The 25,894-nt window shown below is 34.9% G+C and overlaps 1 protein-coding gene across 1 annotated transcript in view; it reads left to right on the top strand.

Annotated features, from left to right (window-relative positions):
* The window catches only part of ANKRD13C (ankyrin repeat domain 13C), a 92,304-nt gene that overhangs the window by 4,826 nt on the left and 61,584 nt on the right, over positions 1 to 25,894 (top strand). The window contains exon 2 of the mRNA XM_032870091.1: positions 17,105 to 17,146. Coding sequence (XP_032725982.1) covers positions 17,105 to 17,146 — 42 coding nt within the window. The remainder of the gene's footprint in view (positions 1 to 17,104; positions 17,147 to 25,894) is intronic.

Raw genomic sequence — 25,894 nt, 5'->3', positions numbered from 1 at the left:
GCTTTTTCTTTTGTGGTAAAATGTTGGTTGAGTATGAATTGCCTTTTCTGAGTCATCAGTTATTTTGAGGAATATTGTATTTGGATCCAAACATATCTTCGAAATATAAGTTAAATACAGTAATAGGAGTAACATCATGAATATACTGTGTTCAGATATGCCAAGTGATTATGACTCATTGTATATTTAGTAAAAGCATTTTTGGGGTGGGGGAAAAGATACATTACATTAAATGTACACACATTTGTTAAATTTTATATTTTTAGTATACTTGAGTTAATATATATTTTTTCTTGAGTATAGAATTAAAGTTTAAGTCTAAGCCCTTTTTTACATTGTAAAAATTTTTCTGAATCACTTCTTGCCATTACTAGTTAAAGTATCATGATGATATGCTTTTTTAAAAAATAATTAATGGTAATGAGTTTTACTTCTTTAGCACCTTTAGAATTGAGAATGCTTATGGAGCATATAGAACACTTTCTTGATTTTTGACTGCACTTCCTTTTTGTTAAACTTAAATTTTTTTTTTTTTTCCCTCGAGTTAAATATCCTTTGGGCATTTGTCAGAAAGTTTTAGGTACCAGAGTGATGAAAGTCCTTGATATGTGAATTGCTTAAACCAGCCTTTCCTAGATGTGAGAAATTTGTGATGTGAGATGTATTCTGAGAGATTTGGCAGTTTCTACTGCCTTTAATGATATTGCCTGGGATGTGACAAGCCATCTTCTCCATACAGTTAATTTTCATTTTTACTGAGATGTAGCATAATCTTTGTGTAGCTATTTCACATAGTAATTAGAAATTTCAATTGTGAGTTTAATTTCAATTGAGGATATTGCTGCCAGTGTTGGTAATTCAAGGGAATGATAATGAAATGGTTAATATGTGTAGCCTCTCTGCCTGGTGGTGGTAGATTTCTTCACAGAGGGGTTTTAAAACACCTTAATTTCAGAATGATTAAAAATGTATGTTTGAGAGTTGAGGCAATAGGATAATCTGTTTGGTGCCTATATGGTAGGTTTATTTTGGTTTATTCTATATACATCTTTAAATTTCCTTCTGATATTATTTTTCTTCTTTGTGTTTGACCCTAAAATCTTTATGATGGGTGATTTAAGAAAATAATGTACCTTATGTCTGTTTGAGAAGTGACTATAAAGTTACACTTTGCATGGCCAAAAAAAATCTTGAATTAAGCCTTAGGTGAACAGTTTTAGCTAAGAAGGTTAAAATGATGGTACATCTTTAAAAGAACAGTAATAGTTTTGTATTTTTTCCCTCATGTTATGTGGTCTTCTCTGGACTTTGTTTTTGAAAGGTAGACCTCAGTTTGTCTTAGAAAAAAAAGTGAAGTAGTTTTTGGGGTGTAAGATAATCCATTAAAGTGTCCCTGCACCCTCACTTGGAATGAGGGTGGTTTGGCAGTGAAATCTGTCATTTCATTGATCTATCAGGGTTGATTCAGTTAATCTTTATGACAATGTGAATATGACCTTCCTCTCCCCTCTTCTTCCATGTGCATCTCCTAGCATGTGCATGTCCTTAGGTTAAGTGGACATGTTTCTTGATGGCATCATAGAAGTATTAGAATGTGACTTCACACTTAGAATTGTGATGTGCACACATCTGCAGAGCTACCTCTCAAGAAGGTGGGGGGAATCCTCTTTCCTGCACTGGGGAATCTCTCCTTTCCTTTACTGAGCTGTAAGAGGAGCAGTAATTCTGACCTTTCAACTTTGGCAAAAAAGGAAGCAGAAATGAGCAGTTATTGATCATGTAGTGTTCTTTGTAGCCTCAGTAAGGCAGGAGAATTCTGGAGGACTCCTGGAATAACAGAATTCTAGGCAGTCTTTCCCTAGTTAATGTCATTCTTGAGTCATAGAAATCTAATGCAGAGTATAGTGTAATAGGATGCTTTGGGTTCTAGAAAATGAGCATAGTTCCTCAAAAATTGACTGGGAGCTAGGCAGACAAATATGTTCCTGTTCATGTACTATTTATTTCACTGGGGGATAGATGGAAGATCAGTTTTAGAGCAATACCGAAACAGGTAAAATGGCGTAGGAAAAAGAGAAAGGATTTTTTCCTGTCTGAAAATTTTGAATGGTGTTTGTTACCAGGATATATGAGTTTTAACTTTGTGGCTTAGTTGAACTTCATCTGTTTTTGAGCCTGTTACTTTTGTTGAAATCCAGAGATTATCTGCAAAACTAGAAAGCTGTCTCTGTATTTGGAATTAGATCTAGCTTTGAGACTATGCTTCTCTACGAACTAGTTTTTATGAAATTATACTATTTACTTAAGCACTGAAGTAGGTAGATATAATAATATCTTCCTCGTGGGGCATTATAGTCTCAATTGGGAGACTGCACTTAAAACTATTTTCAAAGGCTAATATAATAGTAATATCCATTGATACCAATAATTCACTCTCACTTGTGGTGTTAAGTGCTTTTCGGCAGAAGACATTTTTGTTCTGGAGGTTTAGATAGTACTTCAGGTAAGTTTTATCTGGTACTTGAATTTATACTGCCTGTCAGAGTACTAAAGAGTTAGGTTTATTTGACTCTCTTACAAGTCATCTTTAATCTGTTGGTATAACTTGGTTTAGTGTATTTGGATTCTTGGCTGTAGATATTTATCAGGCATGTTAACACATGTATTCTCTTACTCAGCACTGTACTGAATTCTATAAAACCACCTATGCTGTGTTGAATATCCTCTTAAGTGTATATATCCTTTGGTTGACTTTCATAAAGAATCATGTGGAGACCTGCATTGTTCTGGGATGGAATGCTTTTTGGAGAGTAAAAACAGATTTTAACACTACTCTAATGGTTCTTTATATATTTTTTTCTTTTCTTTGTTCATCCATTCCTTCATTTAACAGATACGTACATATTGAACTCGTAATATGTGACAGTTGTTTTAGGTGCTGGGATTATAGCAGTGAACAAAGTGGCCAAAGTCCCTGCTCTCATGGAGCTTACATTCTAATGGGGGAAGATAAATAATAAGCTAATAAATATTTGATATGACTGATAATGATAAATATCTTGGAGTGAAATAAAGCAGGGTAAGGAAAGAGAGAGTGCTGGGTGTACAGGGGAGGGGAAGTGCTAATTATTTCAGTAAGGTCAGGGTCAGGGAAGACATCAGGAATAGGAGAAGTTTAGTTACCTAAAGAAAATTAAGGAGCAGATACCTAGCAGAACAGAGTTTCAGACAGGGAATAACAAATGTAAATGTACCATGTTCAAGGGTCAGAGGGAAGGTCAAGTTTGGCTGGTTCAAGGGGAAGAGTGGTAGGAGATAGGAGATTTGAGAGGTAGCTGTGGGTATAAGCATGTGGAACTTTTGTAGACCATTTTTAAGGATTTTGGCTTTTACTCTGAGGAAAATAGAAAGTGAGGATTTTGAGCAGAGGAGTAATACGATCTGATTTTAGAAGACTCAATCTGGCGGCTATATGAAGCAGAAACCTGGATGGACAAATGTCAGTTTAACATGCTGTAAAAGTGGGGGTAGCTTTGAAAATAATGAGATGGTAGAGCTGGTTAGGAGTTTATGATGGATATAATATGTGTATATGTGGGTTTTAATAGTATAATACTGTTTATGAGAGAAAATACAAAAATTCTCCCTTTTTACCACTTGCTTGGATGGGACTTGAAGGTGTCTGTAGAAGCTGGAGCTATGTTGGTTCTAGTACTTAGAATGTCCTGTTTTCTCCCTAGTTAAGGGGTAGGTGAAATCAAAACTATTTTTGTAATAATATAAAGTCATTGCTTGCCTTTTTCACTATGCTGACATTTTTGCTGATGGTACAACAGCAGTGGTGAGTAAAATTGTTGCAACCTGAGTACGAGTCTCCCAAACTACTAGTATTACTTATTTACTGCCACATACTTGTAGTAAAAAGAAAAAGCCTGTTTCACATAATGTCTTTGATGAAATTGTAGAAATGATTAATTTTATTAAGTCTTAATCTCAAGTACTTATCTTTTTGATATTCTTTGTGACATAATGTAGATTTTGCATGATCTTTTGCCTACTAAAGGGAAACAAGGGAAAACATTTGTATAGTTGTTTGAGTTGTAAGCCACACTAGCAGCTTTTGTCATGGAACACCATTTTTACTTGAAAGAACAGCTTACAGGCAAACTATGGTTATTCCAATTTGGATACTTGGCAGGAATTTTCTGGAAAAAGAATGAAGAAGCCTGTGACTTCACAGAAAATAATTGGTAGTATTTATTGCCAATTAAAAAATTCAAGCTTTGACTCAAAAATTAACATTTGGGAAATTTGTCTTTGTCACACTGAGCTTGACAGCCTCTCTCACTAAGTTTGACAGCTTCCCAATATTTAAAGACTTCTCTGGTCAGATTGGTGATATTACCAAATGTGTGGTTTTTGTTTTTTTGTTTTTTTGGTATAGTGAAATGGGTTGACATTTGGAAGATCGGTATAACTCAGTCAGCTTATATTTTTCAAATGATCAGTATGTGGTATTTCAAAATCATGCATCAGTAAAAGATCCATTTAAAGTACAAGAGAAACCAGTGCATTTTGGTGTAACTCAATAGGAAAAGCTTATTGATAGGGTTTTAGATTTCACATTGCTGCTAACCTTTAAGAAATCACCACTTACTGGGGCGCCTGGATTAAAGCCTCTGCCTTCTCCTTGGGTCATGATCCCAGGGTCCTGGGATCAAGCCCCACATCAGGCTCTCTGCTCAGCGGGGAGCCTGCTTCCCCCTGGCCCCCCCCACCCCAACCCCTCTGCCTGCCTCTCTGCCTACTTGTGATCTGTCAAATAAATAAAATCTTAAAAAAAAAAAAAAAAGAAATCACCACTTACTGAGTTCTGGTGTAGTAGCAAAGAATATCTATAATTATTTAAGAAGTCTATTAAAATACTCTTCTTTCTTTCTTTCTTTCTTTCTTTTTTTTTTAAGATTTTATCTATTTATTTGACAGAGTTCATTAGTAGGCAGAGGCAGGCAGAGAGGACCTGGGCGGGGCGGGGGGGGGGTGGGGGGAAGCAGGCTCCCCGCTGAGCAGAGAGCCAGATGCGAGGCTTGATCCCAGGACTCTGGAACCAGGACCTGAGCTGAAGGCAGAGGCTTTAACCCACTGAGCCACCCAGGCACCCCACTCCTTTTTTTCAACTGTGTCTCTTCTATATCTAGATTTTCTTCATATACTTCAAACCAAAGCAAAATTTACACAATTCAGTGCAGAAATAATTATAAAAATCTGGCTATTAAGTCAGACATTAAAGCAATTTATTTTAATTTTTTGAGTTTAAAATAGCATACTTTTGTCATTTATTTCTATTTTAGAAAACAATTATTTTTCATAAAAAATTTATATTGATATGTAATGGAGTGATTGTAAATGTAAAGTTAAAGTTTTATAACATTTAATTTAATTACTAATATAAATATCAATAGATTTGTCCATATAAATAATCCATATAAAAGTTGTTTAATAATTATTAAGAGTATAAAACAGGTCTTGAGACCAAAAAGTTTGAAAACTATTGGTCTGGTAAAAAGCATATAGATTTTAGAGTCATGACTCACACATTTCTAGATATATAGTTTTAGGAAATTACCTAACTAGTGTTAGCTTTAATTTTCTTACCTGTGAAGTAGGAATAATATTTGTCTCACAGGGTATTGGGCTAAGATAAGGTTTATAAGGTATATAGCATAGTGCTGGCCCCATATAATGGATGCCCTTTTAATGCCTAGCCTTTTGGTTGGCAATTTGCATACTTTAGCACTGCAGTGGTCTTAATGTTACTGGAATATTTTTTATTCATTTGACAGAACAGAATTCAGTTTATTTACCAAATTAGAACCAAGGCATCTGATTTCAGATTTAACAGCTACATTGTGGAAAGTTGGCAGAAGGTTATTTTAAGTTTTTAGTATCTTTTATGTAACAAGTTAGCTGAAGCAGCAGGTTGAGGTTTTAGAAAGCTGAGGTTTAACTGGGACATTTGAGCACTTAGTTTCATGGTATACTTGGCTAGTGAAGTAACTCCAGTGTTGGCTAGAGGGGGAAGAGGATGAGGATGAAGAAAATGATGATTTGCATTTAAAATATTGAAATCAAAGCATGATATTTGGTATCCTTAATTATATGTGTATTTCTGATTATGTATTTACCTGTAAAGTGAGAGGGATTGGATGATTGAATACAAAGTCATTTCTAGTTCATAAATATTTTGAAAATATGATTAATTTTGACGTGTTACAGTAATTTTAGTTTGTTACTTCAGTGGGTACTGATGATTTTACCCCCCCCTTTTTTTTTTTCTTTCCAAATTTTAGCTTTTTAGAAGGGGGTAGAGGCAGAGGGAGAGGGAGAGAGAGAGAATCTAAAGCAGACTCCACACTGAGCACAGAACCTGACTTGGGGCTCGATCTCACAACCCTGAGATAATGACCTGAGCTGAAATCAAGAGGCAGACCCTTAACTGACTGAACCACCCAGGTACCCCACCCTTTCATCTATATATTCCTTGAGGGTTTAAGAAAACAGTAATAATTTAGGTATATAAAGGCCTACTTTCTTTACCTAGGTACCCTATCTAGATTTTGGTGGATTCTCCTTAATTTGTGTAATTTTTTCAAAAGTTACTACATTCAAATGCTACAAAATTATAAAAAGACATAAATGATACATTATAAAAATAGTTTCCTTCCTGGTGCTCCTGGGTGGCTCATTGGTTAAGCTTCCAACTGTTGATCTCAGCTCAGATCTTATCTTAGGGTCCTGAGTTCTGGTCCCCCTTTAAAAAAAAGTTCACTCCCACTCATCTTTATCCACTCAGTTATCCTTCTTGACAGCAGCTAATGTTATCAGTTCCTTGTTTTCTTCTTGTCACCATTGTCACCATTTAGAACATGGTCTTTTTCCCTTTTCTCCTGGAAGATAGAGAAATGAAGAAGGGTAACTATTATTACCTTTTCTAGTATTAAGGAAAAAAATGGGTATTCACAAATTTATATGTTTGGTTTTAAATGACTTTTTTTAAAAATGTCAAATTTATATCTCAATCTAGACTTCTCCCTGGAGTTCCCAGATTTTATAATCATCTCCACTTGGGAATCTCAAATATTTCAAAATTTGCTTGTTTAAAATGTTATGATTTTCTACCTTATCCTCTCCCATCTGGCCACCTAGTCATTTATTAAATCATATCATTAATTATCTGTTTGCTCAAGCCTCAGTTATTGGAATCATTTGTCTTACCTCCTTCTCCTAACCGTACATATCTAACTAACAGGTTATTTTGAACACCCTACTTTCTGTCTCCACTGATTGGTCTCCACCGCCGCTTTGAGACCAGTTTTTTTTGTCTTTTCCCTGTAATACTGCACCAACTCGTATCTAATTTCTCTGTGTGCCCCTCCATTCCATTCTGTATATGGTGATAAGGGTGATCTTGAAAGGTAATTTGTATAATGTCATGTCCCTGTTTAGATATCTTCTCCACTTAAAAGTAAGTTCATATTTCTTTATTTTTTAAATATTTTATTTATTTGACAGAGAGAGAGTATGTACAAGCAGGGAGGCCTGTAGGCAGAGGGAGAAGCAGACTTCCTGCTGAGCAAGAATTCCTAGGACCCTGGGACCATGACCTGAGCCAAAGACAGACACTTAACTGAGCCACCCAGGTGTCCCTAAGTTCATATTTCTTACCATAATTATGGAGCCCTGCATGATTTGACCCTTGCCTGATTCTCTGATATAATCTACAAATCTCTTTTTTTCTATGTTCTGGCCATACTTGTTTTCTTTCAGTTCCTTGAATCTGTCAGGTTATTTCTGTTCTCTGACTGTGATGCCTTTCTTCTCATTCTTTGATTTCTTAGTTCCTACTCCTCTTTGAGAGCTCATTTAAAAAATTACCTCATAGAGGGATTTTCCTGCCAGAAAAATTAGGTTATGTCTTTCATTGTTATTTTTGGTCTTAGCTTTTTGTTATTTTTCTGAATACCTATCAGTCTATTTTGTTGCATTTTGTTTTTTTCTCTTGTGACTATAAGCTCGGTGAGAACAAGAATTATTTCTAGCTTCTTAATGGTTCAATCTTTCATATCTAGCACTATGCCTAGAACATAGAATGCTCAGTAAGTACTTATTAAGTGAGAGTGAATGGGTTTTACCTCCAGGTAAAATTTTGGAAAGATAAGGAACCTTTGAACTTCTCTTTCAGTTTTATATTAAAACACAATAATAACTCTAGAATCAAGTAATCTAGATTATGAGAGAAGATTTTAATAAAAGTAATATGTGGTTATATATAGAAATTATATTGACTGACAGGTGTTCTCTCCTGGAAGCAATGCAGTATGACATGAAACCCTTACTGATTACAGCATGGGTCTACGAACATAATAAAAGAGCAAGATAGTTACAGAGTTATTGAATCACTATGTTATGCACCTGAAACTAATGTAACATTGTGTGTCAATTATACTTCAATTAAAAAATTTTTTTAAAAGTATTTTAGTATTTAAAAAAGTATTTTTTAGTAAGTATAGGCTAAGCTTGCAGGTTGTACCATCTGTTGCATGAAAGCAGCCATCAGCCATGGATAAACAATCTGCAAGTGGTTACATTTTGTTATACCTTATTTATGTCATGTCCCTGAATTGGAGGATGAGAATGTGCCTAATAAGGGAAACAGATGGGTACCTGGGTAGTTTAGTGGTTGAGTGTCAGACTCTTGGTTTCAGCTTGGGTCATGATCTCAGGGTGATGGGTTCGAGCCTCACATCAGGCTCTGTACTGGGCATGGAGCCTGCTTGGGATTCTCTCTCTCTCTCTGTCCCTCCCCATCCCTTTCACCCTCTCTCTCTCTCTCTAAAAGATATATGGGAAACAGATGACAGGAGCAAGTTTGTGCCCTACAGCAAGCCTACCCCTTCCTTTTGCCTTCGTTTATTGCTGTCCTTAGGATTATAGCAGTAGAAAAAAAAAATACGCTATTTCTAGTACTTTATTGAATAGAAAAATTCATACCAAACAAGCAAGTGGGCAAGAAAGCTTTTTTAGTCCACAGCTAGACTAATCTGGGTGATGATTTTTTAAAATTCAAAAAAATTTTTTTTAATAATCTTTATACCCAGTATGGGGCTTGAACTCACAACCCTGAGATCAAGAGTCATATGCTCTTCTGACTGAGAGACCCAGATGCCGCTACCTGGGTGATGATTATTAAGGCGAAATAAGATGTCCAGTACAAAGGCTTTTGTAAGGAAGAAATCATTAGGAATGTGAATAAATATTTGCTGCAATTCTAGCAACTTTACTTATCCCCCACTTATCTTCCATTTATTTATTTTAAATAGCTTTATTGTGATATAATTCGCATACCATACATTTGATCCATTTAAACTATACAGTTAAATGACTTTTGGTGTATTCAAGGTTGTGTAACCATCACCACAATTTAAACAGAAATCTTGTACCCTTTACCTTTCACTTCCAACCCCTCCCACCATTTCCCTCAGCCCTAGATAGCCACTAATCTACTTTCTCTATAGATCTGATTATTCTAGAAATTTCATGTAAGTGAGATAAAACAATATGTGGTCTTTATGACTGGCTTCTTTCACTTAGCACATTGTTTTCAAGGTTCATCCCTGTTGTAACATATATAAAAATTTCATTCCTTTCTATTGCCAAATAATATTCCATTGCATAGATGTACCATATTTTATTTATATATTCACCAATTAATGGACATTTGAGTTGTTTCTACTTTTTGGTATTATGAATAATGCTATGAACATTTGTATGTAAGTTTTTGTGTGGACATGGTTTTTTGTTTGTTTTTTTTTTTTTTTGGGGGGGGGTATATACCTTCTGTTGGATTGTGTGGCAACTCTGTGTTTACCATTTTGAGGAACTGCCACACTCTTTTCCAAAGTGGCTACAGTATTTTACTTTATATGAGGTTATTTCTCTTCTCTTCTTTGCCAACACTTGTGTTCTTTTTTATTACAGCTATCCTAGTGAATATGAAGTGATATCTCATTGTGGTTTTGACTTGTATTTCCTAATGGCTAATGATTTTGAGCATCTTTTCATGTACTTATTGGCCATTTGTTTATCTTTTTTAGAGAAGAAGCTATTCAGATCCTTTCCTATTTTAAAGTTGGGATTTTTAATATTATTTTATTGTGAGAGCTCTTTATATATTCTGGATATTATCACACATATAATTTGCAAAATATTTTCCCCTCTGAGTTGTCTTTTCACTTTCCTTATGCCATTCTTTGCAGCACATTTTAATTTTGATGAAGGTCAGTTTATTTTTGCTCTTGTGCTTTTGTGCTGTGTTTTTGGTGTATCTGAGAAATTGTTACCTAATCTGAGGTCACAAAGATTTCCTCATCCCCACCTCCCCCAAGAGTTTTATAGTTTTAGCTCAGACATTTAGGTCCATGGTTTATATTGACTTAATTTTTGTGTGTAAAATGATTGATTCGTTAATATATAGATCTGTCTTTACACAAGACAGATCTGTCTTTATAAAGATCTGTCTCTATACTGTGTTGATTACTGTGGTTTTGTGCTAAGTTTTGAAATTGGGTTGTGTAAATCTTCCCACTCTGATGTTCTTTTTCAATTTATATTGTCTGGGTACTTTGAATTTTTATACGAATTTTAGGCTCAACTTGTTATTGTCTTCAAAAAAGCCAGGTGGGATTTTTTGAAGGAGATCATTTTGAAGTTATAGACCATTATGTCATCTTACCAATGTTGAATCCACGAACTCAGATGTCTTTCCATTTATTCAGGTATTATTTAATTTCTTTCAATGCTGTTTTGTAGTTTTAGGAGTATGTCTTGCACCATTTTCCTTCTCTTTGATTCCCATGCAGCAGCTATCTCTCAACTATTTGATTCTCTTTGTTTTATCTAGGGTATTAGAATAGAGTCTCAGAGGAAAATGCTTAAATATCAGCTTGTTCTTTTAGCTTCAGAGTTTAGAAGGGGTTTCTGCTGTTCATTTTTGAACAAATTGAGAGGAAAGTGGGGGCAGTCTGATTGTCCTTTCCCATACTAGATTTGAATAAATCTTCATTTCAGGATGAATGAGCAGAAAAAAGTCATTGGATGGTCTTTGAAAAATATTCATTATAAAAGATGTGTCATTATAAATATCCTGAAGATACTGTTAAATAAAGTCTTGACAGTATAGAAAATTGAATGAAAGATGTAAAAAATCAATTTGAAAACAAAGACTAGAAGAAAAGGAGAAAAATTTAAAGAATGAGGGATAAACAGTAGATTTCATGTTATGAGTAGTATGTATTTCCAGAGAATAAAATAGAATAAATAAATCAGAAGCAGTACTCAAAGCTGTAAGTAGGGAAGAAAACATTTTTGATCTAAAATTGGTTCAGACTCCAAAGACAGAGCTCATACTGTGTTCCAGGGAAAGTCAATGAAAAGAGATTCTTCATATTTTGGCGATATTTTGAAACTTAATGTAGAATTCTATACATATACAAGTAAAGAGCATAGATTGCTGTTAAACAAATGAATATTAATTTGCCTCAGACCTCTCCAATATTAGAACATACTTGCTATTAATATCTTCCAACTGTAGAATTCTTTCTAGGCAGGTATTCATTTGTGGAAACAACAATGTTCTAGAAAATAGAATAACCACCATGCTGTCATTCCTGAAAAGTATTATTCAAAGAGGTATCCCAGCTCATAAGAGATGAATTTACATGATTAATACAATAAAAGAGAAGTTGTATCAGAAAAGGGTTGATAATGAACATTGAAACCAGTTAAATATACCATACATGAAGTCTAATAATCATAGCAAATACGATTACAATCTTGAGAGTTAATTTCCAAAAAAAATCTTCTGCTTCAAAATTTAAAAGACATGTACATATTCTATAAAGGGTAAGAAAAAGGTTTATAACTACTAATTAAACTAATGAAACAAAAATGGAGATGAGAAATAAAAGTGTGGACTTTCTCATTTTTTGTTAAAGGGAATTGGGGTGCCTGGGTGGCTCAGTTGGTTAAGCATCTGACTCATGATTTCAGCTCAAGCCATGATCTCAGGGTCATTAGATCGAGCCCCACTTTGGGTTCCATGCTCAGAGCAGAGTCTGCTGGAGATTTTCTCTCTCTTGCTCTCCCTCTGCCCCTCCCCCCTGCTCATGTGCTCTTTCTCTCTCTCTCAAATAAGATCTTTTTCTCTTTTTTTTTTAAAGATTTCATTCACTCATTTTACAGACAGAGATCACAAGTAGGCAGAGAAGCAGGCAGAGAGAGAGGAGGAAGCAGGCTCCCTGCTGAGCAGAGAGCCCTATGTGGGGCTCTATCCCAGGACCCTGGGATCAGGATCTGAGCTGAACGCAGAGGCTTTAACCCACTGAGCCACCCAGGCGCCCCCTCAAATAAAATCTTAAAAAAAAAAAAAAGAAAAAGGAAATCAAATGTGTGATTTATTTCTTTACTTTGTTAGATAAATGTAAGTTTAAAAACATTTTTTGAAAAAGGTATTAATTTTGCTACAAATAGAATTTAAAATATATGTCTATATTCTGTGTTACTGCAGAAGATAAATTACATTTTAAAATTCTAAATAAATAAGAATAGAAAAGAAAAACAAAAGCACTTATAAAATAGGAGTCTCCCAAAGTCTGTTTATGACAAATAAGACCTTCTCTTTCTGTATCACATTAGTAATGTTCTTGCCATTGTAAGTGAAACTCATTGCAAACTAGCTTATGCCCAAAGGTATTTATTGATTCATATAACTGAAAATGGTAGGGTAGGAGCTAGTATTGGACATTTATGTATCTACACTTCCTGCAGGTCAGGACTTTTTTTTGGTTGTTGCTTTGTTTTTTAAATAATCTCTTAGCTTTGCTGTTAGGTAGAGCTTCCTCCTTTTCTCTTGCAACTGGGCTTTATTTATTTCAGCTTTTCAACCTCTATACTTCACATTTTGTGCTGGAGAATTCTTTGTGGGAAGAAACTGTCCTATGCATTATAAGGCATTTAGCAGTGTCCTTGGCCTCTACCCTCTAGATGGCATTAGCACCCCCACTCCTCAGTTTTTATAACCAAAAATGTGCTAGACATTGCTAGCTGTTCTCTTGGTGTAAAATTGTCCTTGATTGAGAACCACTAAACTATGTTGTACAGAATATTTGGTCCCATACTCATCTTAAAGCACTGTAGTTCTAGCGGTAAAAGACAGTCTTCCCTATGAGTTCTAATAAAAGAAAAAAGGAAAGAAAGAAAAGAAAAAACTTTTGGAAAAGAACCTTGACCCAGGTGGTTGTTGTGCCATTTCCTGAAACATTTTCTAGTTGGATATCAAACTGGTTAGGTTTGAGTCATGTGTTCTCCCTGGTTCATGTACTTAGTGTATAAGGTTTGTCATTGAGGGGAAGGAGTAGGGAAGAAATTTCCAAAAATAGTAACTATGACATCTGTGAGAAGTAAAGGACTTCTAGGAGACACATCTAAAGGAGACGGGAAAAAATGGAAAAGTTATTGTTGAGTTAATGATAAAAAAATATGAATGGCAAGATTAATTACTGACAAAATTGAACTTCAGGTAAAAATGATTTAAAAGCACTGAGAAAGTAATTGTGATAGAAGTTATAATCATTAGTGCTAATAAAATTATCTCATCTTTATGCATTAACAGTACCAAAGAATGGAAGGCGCAGAATTACAGATACGGAGAAAAGTTAGTAAGTAAAATAGAAGTAGAATTTCTGCCTATTGTAATAATAGACTAGATGATTAGGACTAGTCTTCGTTTGAAGCAATTAAGAATAAAATATTCAACTTAAGGGTATTGGAAATCTAATGAGATAGAAGAGAATTACTGGGTCAAGATCTGGCAGAAGATGGAAATCCAAAGATTTGAGCCTTACATTTTAGGTTATTTTGCCTCAGTAGCTTTTGCAAAGCCAAAAGAAGTAGTTAAGAGGCTGAGCAGCACTTTTTATAGCCTCTCTGGGCTAAGAGGACAAAAGGCTACTAAGTGTGGGATATCTCTTAAACACTGCTGTTTGGGCTGGTATCTTGAAGGGCTACACCTTAGGAATATGAATGAACAAAAGGTAAATCAGTTCTGATGGAGGCTGGAGCACAGCTTTGAGTCATTTGTGAGGGCCAGAAAAAAATGTCAGTCCGTGGGTTAATGAAGTATAGTAACCCCAGCCACATGCCAAAAGCAAGTGGAAGTATCTGGAGGATTTGTTGCTTAGGCTTCCAAGTTTTTATATAGAGAGCTCATTAAATGCTATATCCAGTATATAATTAAAGATGACCGGCACTTTAAGGAAACTGAACAACATGAATGAGAACTGGTGGGGAGGGTACCCATCAGAACTTCATTTTTTGGTAATTATTATTAGAGGCTTTAAATAACAGTATTTTTTATATTCTTGGGAGATAAGAGACAAATTTGAATATCTTAGTGGAGAACTGGAAATTATAAAAATTGAAATCATGTATTTGAAAATGAACTAAATAGAAATTCTCAAATGGAAAATACAAGCTGAAATTCAAAAGCTAAATAAATAGGCTTACTAACAGGTTTAGATCCTGAAGAAGACAGAATTCATGATCTTGGAAATAGGTTAGAAGAACATATCTATAATGAAAATGGAAAGGGAAAGAAATTAAAAAAAAAATAGAAAAGGTGACAAGTTCTACTGTAATTGAACCCCCAGAGAGAAGAGAGGAAATGGAACTAAGGCAGTATTTGGAGAGATACTTGCTGAGAGTTTTACAGAACTGTTGAAAGACACTGACTTGGAGATTCAAGAAGTCTGACCCAAGCAGAATTAAAAAAGGACTCCACAGTGAAGTGAAATGGCTGATGATTTAAACGAAATAAAACAAGATAAATATAGCCAGGAATGTCAACACTACTTTCAGAGGAGGGGTAGAAAGTTCTATGGCTAGCTTTTCATCAAAAAAGGAGACCATAAGACCACATATAGTGCAGGGGAAAAATAACAGCCAATCAATAATTACATACTGGGTACAGTGTTCTTCAGGATAGAAGTTGAACACACATTTACAAATAAGAACCTGAGGGAGATCACTTATCAAACCTCCACAAAGGGTAATCTTGAAGGATATGTTTTGTTTTGGATAGATGAAAAATGATTGTGATGGAAGGTTAGAAATAAAGGAAGTAATGTAGAGCACAAAAATGGTAAGTAAATCTAAATGAATATTGACTCTTTAAGATAAAAATACAAACTTGTAGAACTAGATAACGGCCTGAAGGAAGATACCTAGCTCCCTAGAGTCTGAACTATTTGGAAAATTGAAGTTTGTCTTTTTGGAAAATAGTTTTATACCGATAACTTGGTACCTAGTGAAGTTTACTTAAGTAGTATTGTGAGCAAAACCTCTTTTCTGGGGGCATGCTTCAATGTATGATTATTAACAAAGTTTGCATATCTCAACTGGAATTCGTTTTGAGGTGTGAAAACTGCCTAGTAGCTAAGGGAAATTTTATTTTGGAAAATCATAATGTGAATTATGTCCCCAAATCTTCTTATTGTTTTTGTTCTAATATTAAGATGAAGAAATTGATTGTAGCCCAGGTTTTTGTTTGTAAAATTATTTACAGAGAAAATTTAAGTTTAATGAATTTATTAAACTTCTAAATTTTGCACAAAAATTGTATTTACAACCAACAATTCGTTTTCCATTGTGCTTGTATTGAGCAAAAGATTTTGTGTGTGTGTGTTTACCATTTTGGTAGTTTTGTCAAGCTAAGAGATTGGTGTAGATCATATATAAGGTTTTTAAAAACATAGTCAAATCTTGTTTTATCCTGTATATGACTTTTTGGTAAGTGTGCAGCTTTTATTGACAAAAATTGTTCATGTGGTGCCTTCTGTAAAAATGCTAATATCTGAAAATTAGTATACATAAATTTATTCAGTAACTTTATTTTAAAATACTACTGTTGGGGCGCCTGCATGGCTCAGTAGGATAAGCCTCTGCCTTTGGCTCAGGTCATGATCCCGGGTCCTGGGATCAAGCCTCACATCCGGCTCTCTGCTCAGTAGAGAGCCTGCTTCTCCCTCTCCTGCCTGCTGCCCCGCCTACTTGTTCTCTCTATCTCTGTGCCAAATAAATAGAACCTTTAAAAAAATTATCTTCTGTTATTTAAAAATAATAAAATTACTGTAGGTTTGCTTTCTTTTATAATCAAGATGTTTTTAGGCTACTGGGTGGCTTAGGATGTCATTTTGAAATTAAATTAATCACTATATAGCAACTAATAGGCTATAGTCCAAACTTCATAGCATAGCCTCTAATCATTATCTTTTGCTCATCTTTCCAGTTTCATTATTTATTTTTCTCTTTACTGCCACTAGTATAAAATAAAAAATTTGTTTGCTTCCTAAATATAAACTATTCTTGCATTTGAATTTAATTTGGAAGTATTGTTTTTAACATGGAATACTAGTCATTGTTGCTTTGTTTGCCTATAAATTTCTAATGCATTTTTCAAGACTCATTCCAGTCTGTCCCTCTTCAATAGTTAATCCTATTTGTACAGGCAAAATTAGGAGCTATATTTTTTGTTCCGTTATCATGCTATACTCTCTTCTGATAAATAATAATAGCAATTATTTATTTTCATATAAGACTTCTGAACAAATTGAGGACTGGGATTAGATCTTTTTGGTATCTGTCCCCAAAGATGAGTATATAGTAGGTATTTAAATTGCTGAATGAACAAAGAATGATATGATAAAGAAATTAGTAACAAAGGAGTCTGTGAAATCTATTGGGAGAAGAAACCTCAAAAGCAAACTGGGTATCCTTTTTTGGTGAGCATTGAAGGGTGAGGAATAGAATATGTTGTGTTTAGAAACCATGGGATGTCCTCTTACTTTGAATTTGCCATATAAGGAAGATCATTTTGCAGTCACATTATTTTTGTTTAAAATCTGTCAGTGAAATTTCTGAAGGAAATAAAACCACCTTTAAATAAAATTTCCAATGTTTTTATACTAATATAATTTTTCTTTAATTTTAGGAAACACTCCTTTACATCTTGCTGTGATGTTAGGAAATAAAGGTTAGTAAATATTTCCTTTCTTATGTTTAACTTCACTCATGTAATTTCAGAGTTAGTTAAAATTTTTATATTTTGTTTTTTGAGTTTTTCAAAATCCACCTGATTATTTTATTGCCTAATTGAGTTAGGATTCAGTATATTAAAATTAATATTTTCTCATTTTCCATAGTTTAACTTAAGAGTTAGTGGAAATCCTGTACTAATTTTATGCTTTTTGAAACTATGTTTTTTTCTTATTTTATTATTTCATCAAGTAAGTATTTATAATTTCCAACTATTAAGATTTATTAACTATTGTAATCCTTTTAATATTCAAAGAGTTTATAAGATTCTTTAATAAGGATTGTTTTATATATCTAAACTCAGAAGACTAACCTTTTGTATGTAAGATGATAGTAAGAACTTGTATATTCTTTAATTAAAAAAACCCTTCATCGACAGATGATTTAAAAGATTTACTTAAAAAGAAAAGATTTTATTTATTTATTTGAGAGATAGATTGAGAGGGAGAGCATGAGTGGTGGGAGGGGCAGAGGCAAAGGGAGAGGGAGAAGCAGACCCACTGAGCCAGGAACCTGGATGCAGGCCTGATCCCAGGACCCTGAGATCATGACCCAAGCATAAGGCAGATGGCTAACTGACTGAACCACCCAGGTGCCCCTTAAAGATTTATTTTTTAAGGCTATCCCTAGAAGTAATAAAATCTTCCCAGTGATCCTGGAAAGTGAGGATTTCAGGTAGTGGATCAGTAACATTTTGATGCTGGATTTTTAAATTTTAGATGTGTTTGATAAAAATTTTTAAAAACATATAGTCTTAAATTTTTAAAAAGGGTAATGAGGTTTTATTAACACTTTTCTTTCTGTTGATCTAGAAGTATCATTTTGGAACATCTGTTATTGTTACATAGTATATAGTACATTTGGTGTAAACATTTGATCTGAATGTATGCAGATCCCAGGAGTGTAACCAGAACTTGCTTTGTTGAGAAACAAAATTCTTTCGTTAGTTTGGTTTTTAAGTTTATATGCTTAAGTGTGTGATCTACAGACTGATTTAATTTTCATTTTAATTCTGTATAAATTGGTGACTCAAATTTTTTTTAGTACTTTTTAAAATTTAGTTCTACTTTTTTTTTATACCTTCTTGCAAGGAGCACTCACTTGAGTAACTTCTAAGTTAACAGAGATTTATTAAGTGGCTACATATTACAGAAACTCAAGGAATGAGGACTAATTATATCTCAGGAAGAGAAATGACCAGGACTATATGAGGAATCAGGCTTCCCGCCCCTGCGACATCTCTCTCTACCTACCTGCTTACCTACTATATGTCTATCTCCTATGGTGTGTCTGCTGTTTTTTATATATGTGTAAATTACATTTATTATATATAACGCTAACAGGAAGACAAAGCAAATGTGATAAAATGTTAACAACTGTTGAATCTCAGTATGGAGTATTTGAATGTTCATTGTGATCATCTTTCTATTTTTCTTTATATTTGAAATTTTTTATAATAGAGTATTGAAAGAAAAACAGAAATGGCATTGTTGGGGCACCTGGGTGGCTTAGTGGGTTAAGCCTCTGCCTTCGGCTTGGGTCATGATTTCAGGGTCCTGGGATCGAGCCCTGCATCGGGCTTTCTGCTCAGCGGGAAGCCTGCTTCCCCCTCTCTCTCTGCCTGCCTCTCTGCCTACTTGTGATCTCTGTCAAATAAATAAATAAATAAATAAATAAATAAAAGAAATGGCATTGTTATGTTTTATCATAGGTTTACTTCAGCCTGTCTAAATCATATTTCATAGAACACTAGTTTTATGGCATACTGATAAATGTTTAGAGGAAAATAGTAATTTCAGGTCAAATCAATTTGGAAAATAGTGGGTTAATACGTATTAAGCAGTTTTTTTATAAAATTTATAAATAGATTTTATTTATTTCTTAGAACTTTAATATGCTAATATGCATTGTGACCTTCTAAGTTGGGATAGGTGGTGGATATATAGTCGTTGTTCCCCAAAGTTATTTGATTTTTTTTTCCACATGTATCTTGAATTCTGTGGAATGTATTTTTGCAGAACACTTGGTTAGATGATTCAGGATCTGAAAATAATATTCACTTTTTCTGAGTCCTTTTCATCTAGAGTAGGTACTACAGATAATATGCTGATCCGTTTACATTTTCTTTAGTTGCATATACTTTTTTGCTTTTTTCTTTATGGCCTTTAATATTTTTGAGATTTGCTTACACAGGAGCAATATTGAAATGTGTAGTGGAAGATAAAACATCTACCTTATTAATTCTATAAATTAATTTTGCACTGTACCACTCTTCAGTCTATGGCAATCTATTCTCTTTTATCTTCTTCCTTAGAGATAAATATGCTATACCTTTACTGATATCGTTGTTGAAGGAAAACTTGCTATTTGTATGCTTGTTTGTAAACACAGTAAAAGGACAAATAGTATTTGTTGATTGACTTAAAGAGGGATATCCTAGGACTCTTGCAGTATTACCTATTTTTTCAACATTAAAGTCTGATTTTTTTCCTGAATTTCTGGGTCTGTTGACCATGTTGGCCTTCTAGTCTGGGAAGTTGTTGAATTGTGGATTTGAGTTGAAGTGGAAAGAGCATTATACCTAAAGAAGATTTCAGGAATCTTTAGAAGATGAAATAGAAAAGTAATCTTTATTTCTTACCCTTTTGGTTGGACATCAAAGAAAGGTTCATCAAACCAGTTGCTGCACCTTTTAGTATATGTGCTGCCGAAGCGAGCACAGTTGCTGCACCTTTTAATTCATTCTTCTGGATCTGCAGTTTTTAACTTTTTTTCCCCTGAGATAACTCTAGAGTTAATATGATTTCTTACTCTCATTAGAGTCTTTCTCTGGATGTTTTGCACTGTCCTATTTTGCACTGTCCTATTTATTCTATTCTCTCTCTTTATATTTTATTATCTTTATAGCTCTTGCTTATTTGTATGTGATTTCTGTTCTTCATAACTTCATTTTATTCAGTCTCCTCAGGTCCTAACTTTTTTGTGGCACATTTATGCATTTTTTTAAGCCTTAGTGCCTTGTTGTTAACTATCTTGTTTTTTTATTACTTATTGTTAAAATTACTGGGCAAGGGATTTGATTGATACTGCCCTTTTTTTTTTTTTAATGTATCAGAATATGTCATAGGTGACTGGAATATTTATGATTATCTGACTTTTTAAAGTTACTCATTTCTACATTGGTTGAATTGTGATGGGTAGCCATTCAGCAGGCTTTATGGCATATTAGAAAACATAGCTGATATGTCTAGCATATATATAAATCATACCAATCTTATGCCTTAGTTTATATAACTGGAATATTGCTTTAAATTGTTGTCCATCTTTTTAATAATTTTAATGTAAAAATTTTAAATGATTTTAGGCTATTAATATATACATACCAAAACAATAGAAATAAAACAGCACAAAGATACAGAAAAGTATCGTCTCTTCCACTTTTTTCCCCTGATGTAATTAACATTAATAGCCTAGTGGTATCCTTGTACCCCTTTCTTCTTATTTATATAACACAGGGGCTTACTTTGTTTTTACTGAAGTTGAATCACCATACACAGTACTTTGCAATATTTTTCTTTTCATGCAGAAGTTTATCATGAAATAGTTCTGTAAGTCTGTAGATACCTATCCACGTTTATGTTGCCCTAACTTCGTTATATGTACACACATCTATACCTACTCGCGTAAAACCCCGTGATCCTAGGTTTCTTAGAGAATCCATTTTATTTATTTAAAAATATTCTTTTTAGCTGGGCTGTCATCCTCTTTCCTTGTTAACCTCCTTCTTTCTTCTTCTTTTTTTAAAATTCCAGTTAGTTAACATACAGTGTAATATTAGCTTTAGTTGTAGAATTTAGTGATTGATCACTTACATACAATGCCCAGTACTCATCACAAGTGTCCTCCTTAATACCCACCACCATTTAAACCATCCCATTGCCCACTTCCCTTCCAGTAACCATCAGTTTGTTCTCTGTAGTTGAGATTCTATTACCTGCTTTGCCTCACTCTCCCACCCCGCCCCCAAGTTCATCTGTTTCCCTCTTAAATTCCACATGAATGAAGTCATATGGTACTTGTCTTTCTCTGACTTATTTCACTGAGCATAATATGCTCTAGCTCCATCCACATCATTGCAAAATGGCAAGATTTCATTCTTTCTGATGACTGAGTAATATTCCTCTGTGTGTGTGTCTGTGTGTGTGTAGCACACCTCTTCTTTATCCATTCATCGCCCAGTGGGCATTTGGGGTCTTTCCATAATTTGGCGCATGTACTCCTTCAGGGTGCATGTACTCCTTCAAATCAGTGTTTTTGTTTCCTTTGGGTAAATACCTAGTGGTTCAATTACTGGATCATAGGGTAATTCTATTTTTTTTTTTTTAAGATTTTATTTATTTATTTGACAGAGATCACAAGTAGGCAGAGGCAGGCAGAGAGAGAGGAGAAAGCAGGCTCCCCGCTGAGTAGAGAGCCCGATGTAGGGCTCGATCCCAGGACCCCGGGACCATGACCTGAGCTGAAGGCAGAAGCTTTAACCCACTGAGCCACCCAGGTGCCCTGGGTAATTCTATTTTTAACTGTTGAGGAAACTCCATACAGTTTCCAGAGCGACTGTACCAATTTGCATTCTCACCGAAAGTGCAAGAGTGTTCCTTTTTCTCCACGTCCTTGCCAATACCTATTGTTTTTTCCCTGTGTTGTTAATTTTAGCCACTCTGACAAGTCTGAGGTGACATCTCATTATAGTTTTGAGTTGTATCTCCCTGATGTTGAGTGATGTTGAGCATCTTTTCCTCTGTCTGTTGGCCATCTGGATGTCTTCTTTGAGAAAATGTCCATTCATGTCTTCTGCCCATTTTTTAACTGTATTATTTGTTTTTTTGGGTGTCAAGTTTTATATGTTCTTTATATATTTTGGATACCAACCCTTTATCAGAAACGTCATTTGCAAATATATTCTCCCAGTCCATATAGGTTATCTTTTAGTTCTGTTGATGATTTCCTTTGCTGTGCAGAAGCTTTTCATTTTGATCAAGTCAGCAGTTCATTTTTACTTTTGTTTTCCTTGCCTCAGGAGACCTAGAAAGAAGTTGCCAGCTGATGTCCAAGGGGTTACTACCTGTGTAGGATTTTGTTGGTTTCAGGTCTCACAATTAGGTCTTTCATGCATTTTGAATTTTTTTTTGTAAACGGTGGAAGAAGTTGGTCCAATTTCATTGTATATTGCTGTCCAGTTTTTCCAACACCATTTGTCGAAGAGACTGTCTTTTTTCATTGGATATTCTTTCCTGCTTTGTTGAAGATTAGTTGACCATATAGTTGTGGGTCCATTTCTGGGTTTTGGATTCTGTTCCATTGATCTATTTGTCTGTTTTAGTGCCAGTACCATACTGTTTTGATCACTGCAGCTTGGTAATACAACTTGAGGTCTGGAATTGTGAGGCCTTCAGCTTTGCTATTCTTTCTCAGTGTTGTTTTGGCTATTTGGGGCCCTTTGTGGTTCCATACAGATTTTAGGATCGTTTGTTCTAGCTCTGTAAAAAATGCTGTTGGTATTTTGATAGGCATTGCATTAAATGTATAGATGGCTTTGGGTGGTATAGACATTTTAAAAATATATCTTCTTCCCATCCATGAAGATGGAATGTCTTTCTGTTTCTTTGTGTCATCTTCAATTTCTTTCCTCAGTGTATTACAGTTTTTAGAGTAGAGGTCTTTTACCTCTTTGGTTGGGTTTATTCCTAGCTGTCTTGTGGTTTTCAATGCAATTGTAAATGGGATAGATTGGTTCCTTGATTTCTCTTTCTGCTGCTTCATTATTGGTGTATAGAAATGCAGCAGTTTTCTGTACATTGAGTTTGTATCCTGAGACTTTACTTAATGCCTGTATCAGTTCTAGCAGTTTTTGGGTGGAGTCTTTTGAGTTTTCTATGTAGAGTATCATGTCTTCTGCCAATACGGAAAGTTTGACTTCTTCCTTGCTGATCTTGGATGCCTTTTATTTCTTTTTGTGGTCTGATTGCTGAGGTGAAGGCTTCCAGTTACGTTAAATAACTGGTGAAATTGGACATCCCTGTCTTGTTCTTGAGGGTGGAGGGAAAGCTCTCAGTTTTTCCCCATTGAGAATATTAACTATGGTTTTTTCATATATGATCTTTATAGTTTTTATTATTGTGGATTTGTTATCTCTAAACCCACTTTATTGAGGGTTTTTATCATGAATGGATGTTATACTTTGTTGAATGATTTTTCTGCGTCTGTTGAGAGGATCATATGGTTCTTATCCTTTCTTTATTAATCTGGTGTATCACATTGATTGAGTCATTGTTGCAACCCAGGAGTAAATGCCACTTGATCGTGGTGAATGATTTTTTAAATTATTTTTGGATTCAGTTTGCTAGTATTGTACTGAGAATTTTTGCATCCATGTTCATCAGGAATATTGACCTGTAGTTCTCTTTTTTAAATGAAGTCTTTATCTGGTTTTAGAATTGGGATAATGCTGGACTCATAGAATAAGTTTGAAAGTTTTCCTTCTGTTTCTATTTTTTGGAATAGTTTGAGAAGAATAGGTATTAACTCTTCTTTGAATGTTCAGTAGAACTCCCCTGGGAAGCCATCTGGTCCTGGACTTTGTTGGGAGACTTTTTGATTACTGATTGAATTTCTTCGCTGGTTAATAGTCTATTCAAATTTTCTGTTTTTTATTGCTTTAGTTTTAGTAGTTTATGTGTTTCTAGGAATTTATTTCTTCCAGACTGATTTTTTTGGCATATAATTTTTCATAATATTCTGTTATAATTGCTTGTGTTTCTGTGGCATTGGTTATTTCTCACTTCTTATTTTCTTATTTCTTATTGCTTATAAATTTATTTATTTGGGTCTTTTCTCTTTTCTTTTTAATATGTCTGGCTAGGTGTTTATCAATTTTATTAATTTTTTCAGAGAACCAGGTCCTGGTTTCATTGATCTGGTCTACTTTTTTTGTTTGTTTTTAGTTTCTGTATCATTTTTCCACTCAAATTTTTATTATTTCCCTTCCTCTGCTGACTCTAGGCTTTTCTTTGTTTGTTGTTGTTTTTCTGGCTCCCTGAGGTATAAAGTTAGGTTGTTTATTTGAGATTTTTCTTGCCTCTTGAGTTAGGCCTGTATTGCTATATACTTCCCTCTTATGACTGCTTTTGCTTTTACCCAAATGTTTTGGACCGTTGTGCTTTCATTTTTATTTGTTCCCTTGTATTTTTTTTTTTTTTAATTTCTCCTTTAATTTTCTGGTTGACCCTTTCAGTCTGTAGTAGCACTTTCCATGTATTTGTGGACTTCCCAAGTTTTTACTTGTGGTTGACTTGAAGTTTGATAGTGTTTTGGCCAGCAAAGATGCATGGTATGATCTCAACCTTTTCTTATTTCTTTTTTTTATTTTTAATAATTAAAAAAATTTTTTTATAAACATATAATGTATTATTAGCCCCAGGGGTACAGGTCTGTGAATTGCCAGGTTTACACACTTCACAGCACTCACCATAGCACATACCCTCCCCAATGTCCATAACCCCACCACCCTCTCCCCACACCCCTCCCTCCGGCCACCCTCAGTTTGTTTTGTGACATTAAGAGTCTCTTATGGTTTGTCTCCCTCCTGATCCCATCTTGTTTCATTTATTCTTTTTCTACCCCCCAAACCCCCCCATGTTGCATCTCCACTTCTTTATATCAGGGAGATCATATGATAGTTGTCTTTCTTCAATTGACTTATTTCGCTAAACATAATACCCTCTAGTTTCATCCACGTTGTCGCAAATGGCAAGATTTCATTTTTTGATGGCTGCACAGTATTCCATTGTATAGATACACCACAGCTTCTTTATCCATTCAAAGAGTCCCCTTTAGTATTTTTTGCAGGGCAAAAAAGTCCTTTAGTTTTTCACAAAGTCCTTTAGCTTTTATTCATCTGGGGAACTCTTCATTTCTCCTATTCTGAATGGCTGTGACCTTTTCTTATTTTTCTTTTGGGATGAATTCCTCCATCTTGGCATTTTGTATAGGTCTCTGTCTTCTCTGTGTTAGAAAATCCTGTTATGTTTCCTGCTCCCGTGAGTAATGGCTTTATGAAGAAGAGGTCATATAATGTCCAGGGTCTGGCACTTGAGGAAGTGCCTCTGGTGTGTGCTGCCTGTACTCTGCTGCTGTGTTTTCTCTGCTCTTTCCCTCAGGTCAGTCCTCTACAGAGGCTCTCCTTGCCTGCAGTGGACAGTGTCTAGACCTTGGCCAGAGTGTGATGAGTTTTAACTAGGTGTGCTCTGGTCTGCTTGTTAAATAAGACCTGATGCTATTTCCACTAGAGTTGAAGGTTTACAGAACTCTATGGTCAATAGACGTGTGTGTGGGAGTTTGTGCTGGTCTTCCTGGGGGAGGGGTCTGCTCGCTGGTCATTGGGCACACTTGCCTGAGAAAAGCAGCACCAGCAGATGGGGCAGGAGCTGGTGTAAACATGTTAGGTAGCCAGTGTTGGCGCTGTGCTGTTTTCTGAAGTTGGTTTCTGCTGAGGGGCCCGGGAGGGAAATGGCTCCAGCCAACTCCTTTGTCCTGGAAGAGGGGAGTCCATGCCTGCTGCTCTCGGGTAGCCTTCCCAGAAAAGCAAGTAATTTCCCCTCATGTTTCCTAGCCATTTTTGCGATCCCTG

Source organism: Lontra canadensis, unplaced genomic scaffold (assembly GCF_010015895.1).
Source record: "Lontra canadensis isolate GAN:19392208 unplaced genomic scaffold, GSC_riverotter_1.0 scaffold40, whole genome shotgun sequence".
NCBI classification, from domain to species: domain Eukaryota; kingdom Metazoa; phylum Chordata; class Mammalia; order Carnivora; family Mustelidae; genus Lontra; species Lontra canadensis.
This window is presented reverse-complemented; position numbering and strand designations above follow the sequence as displayed.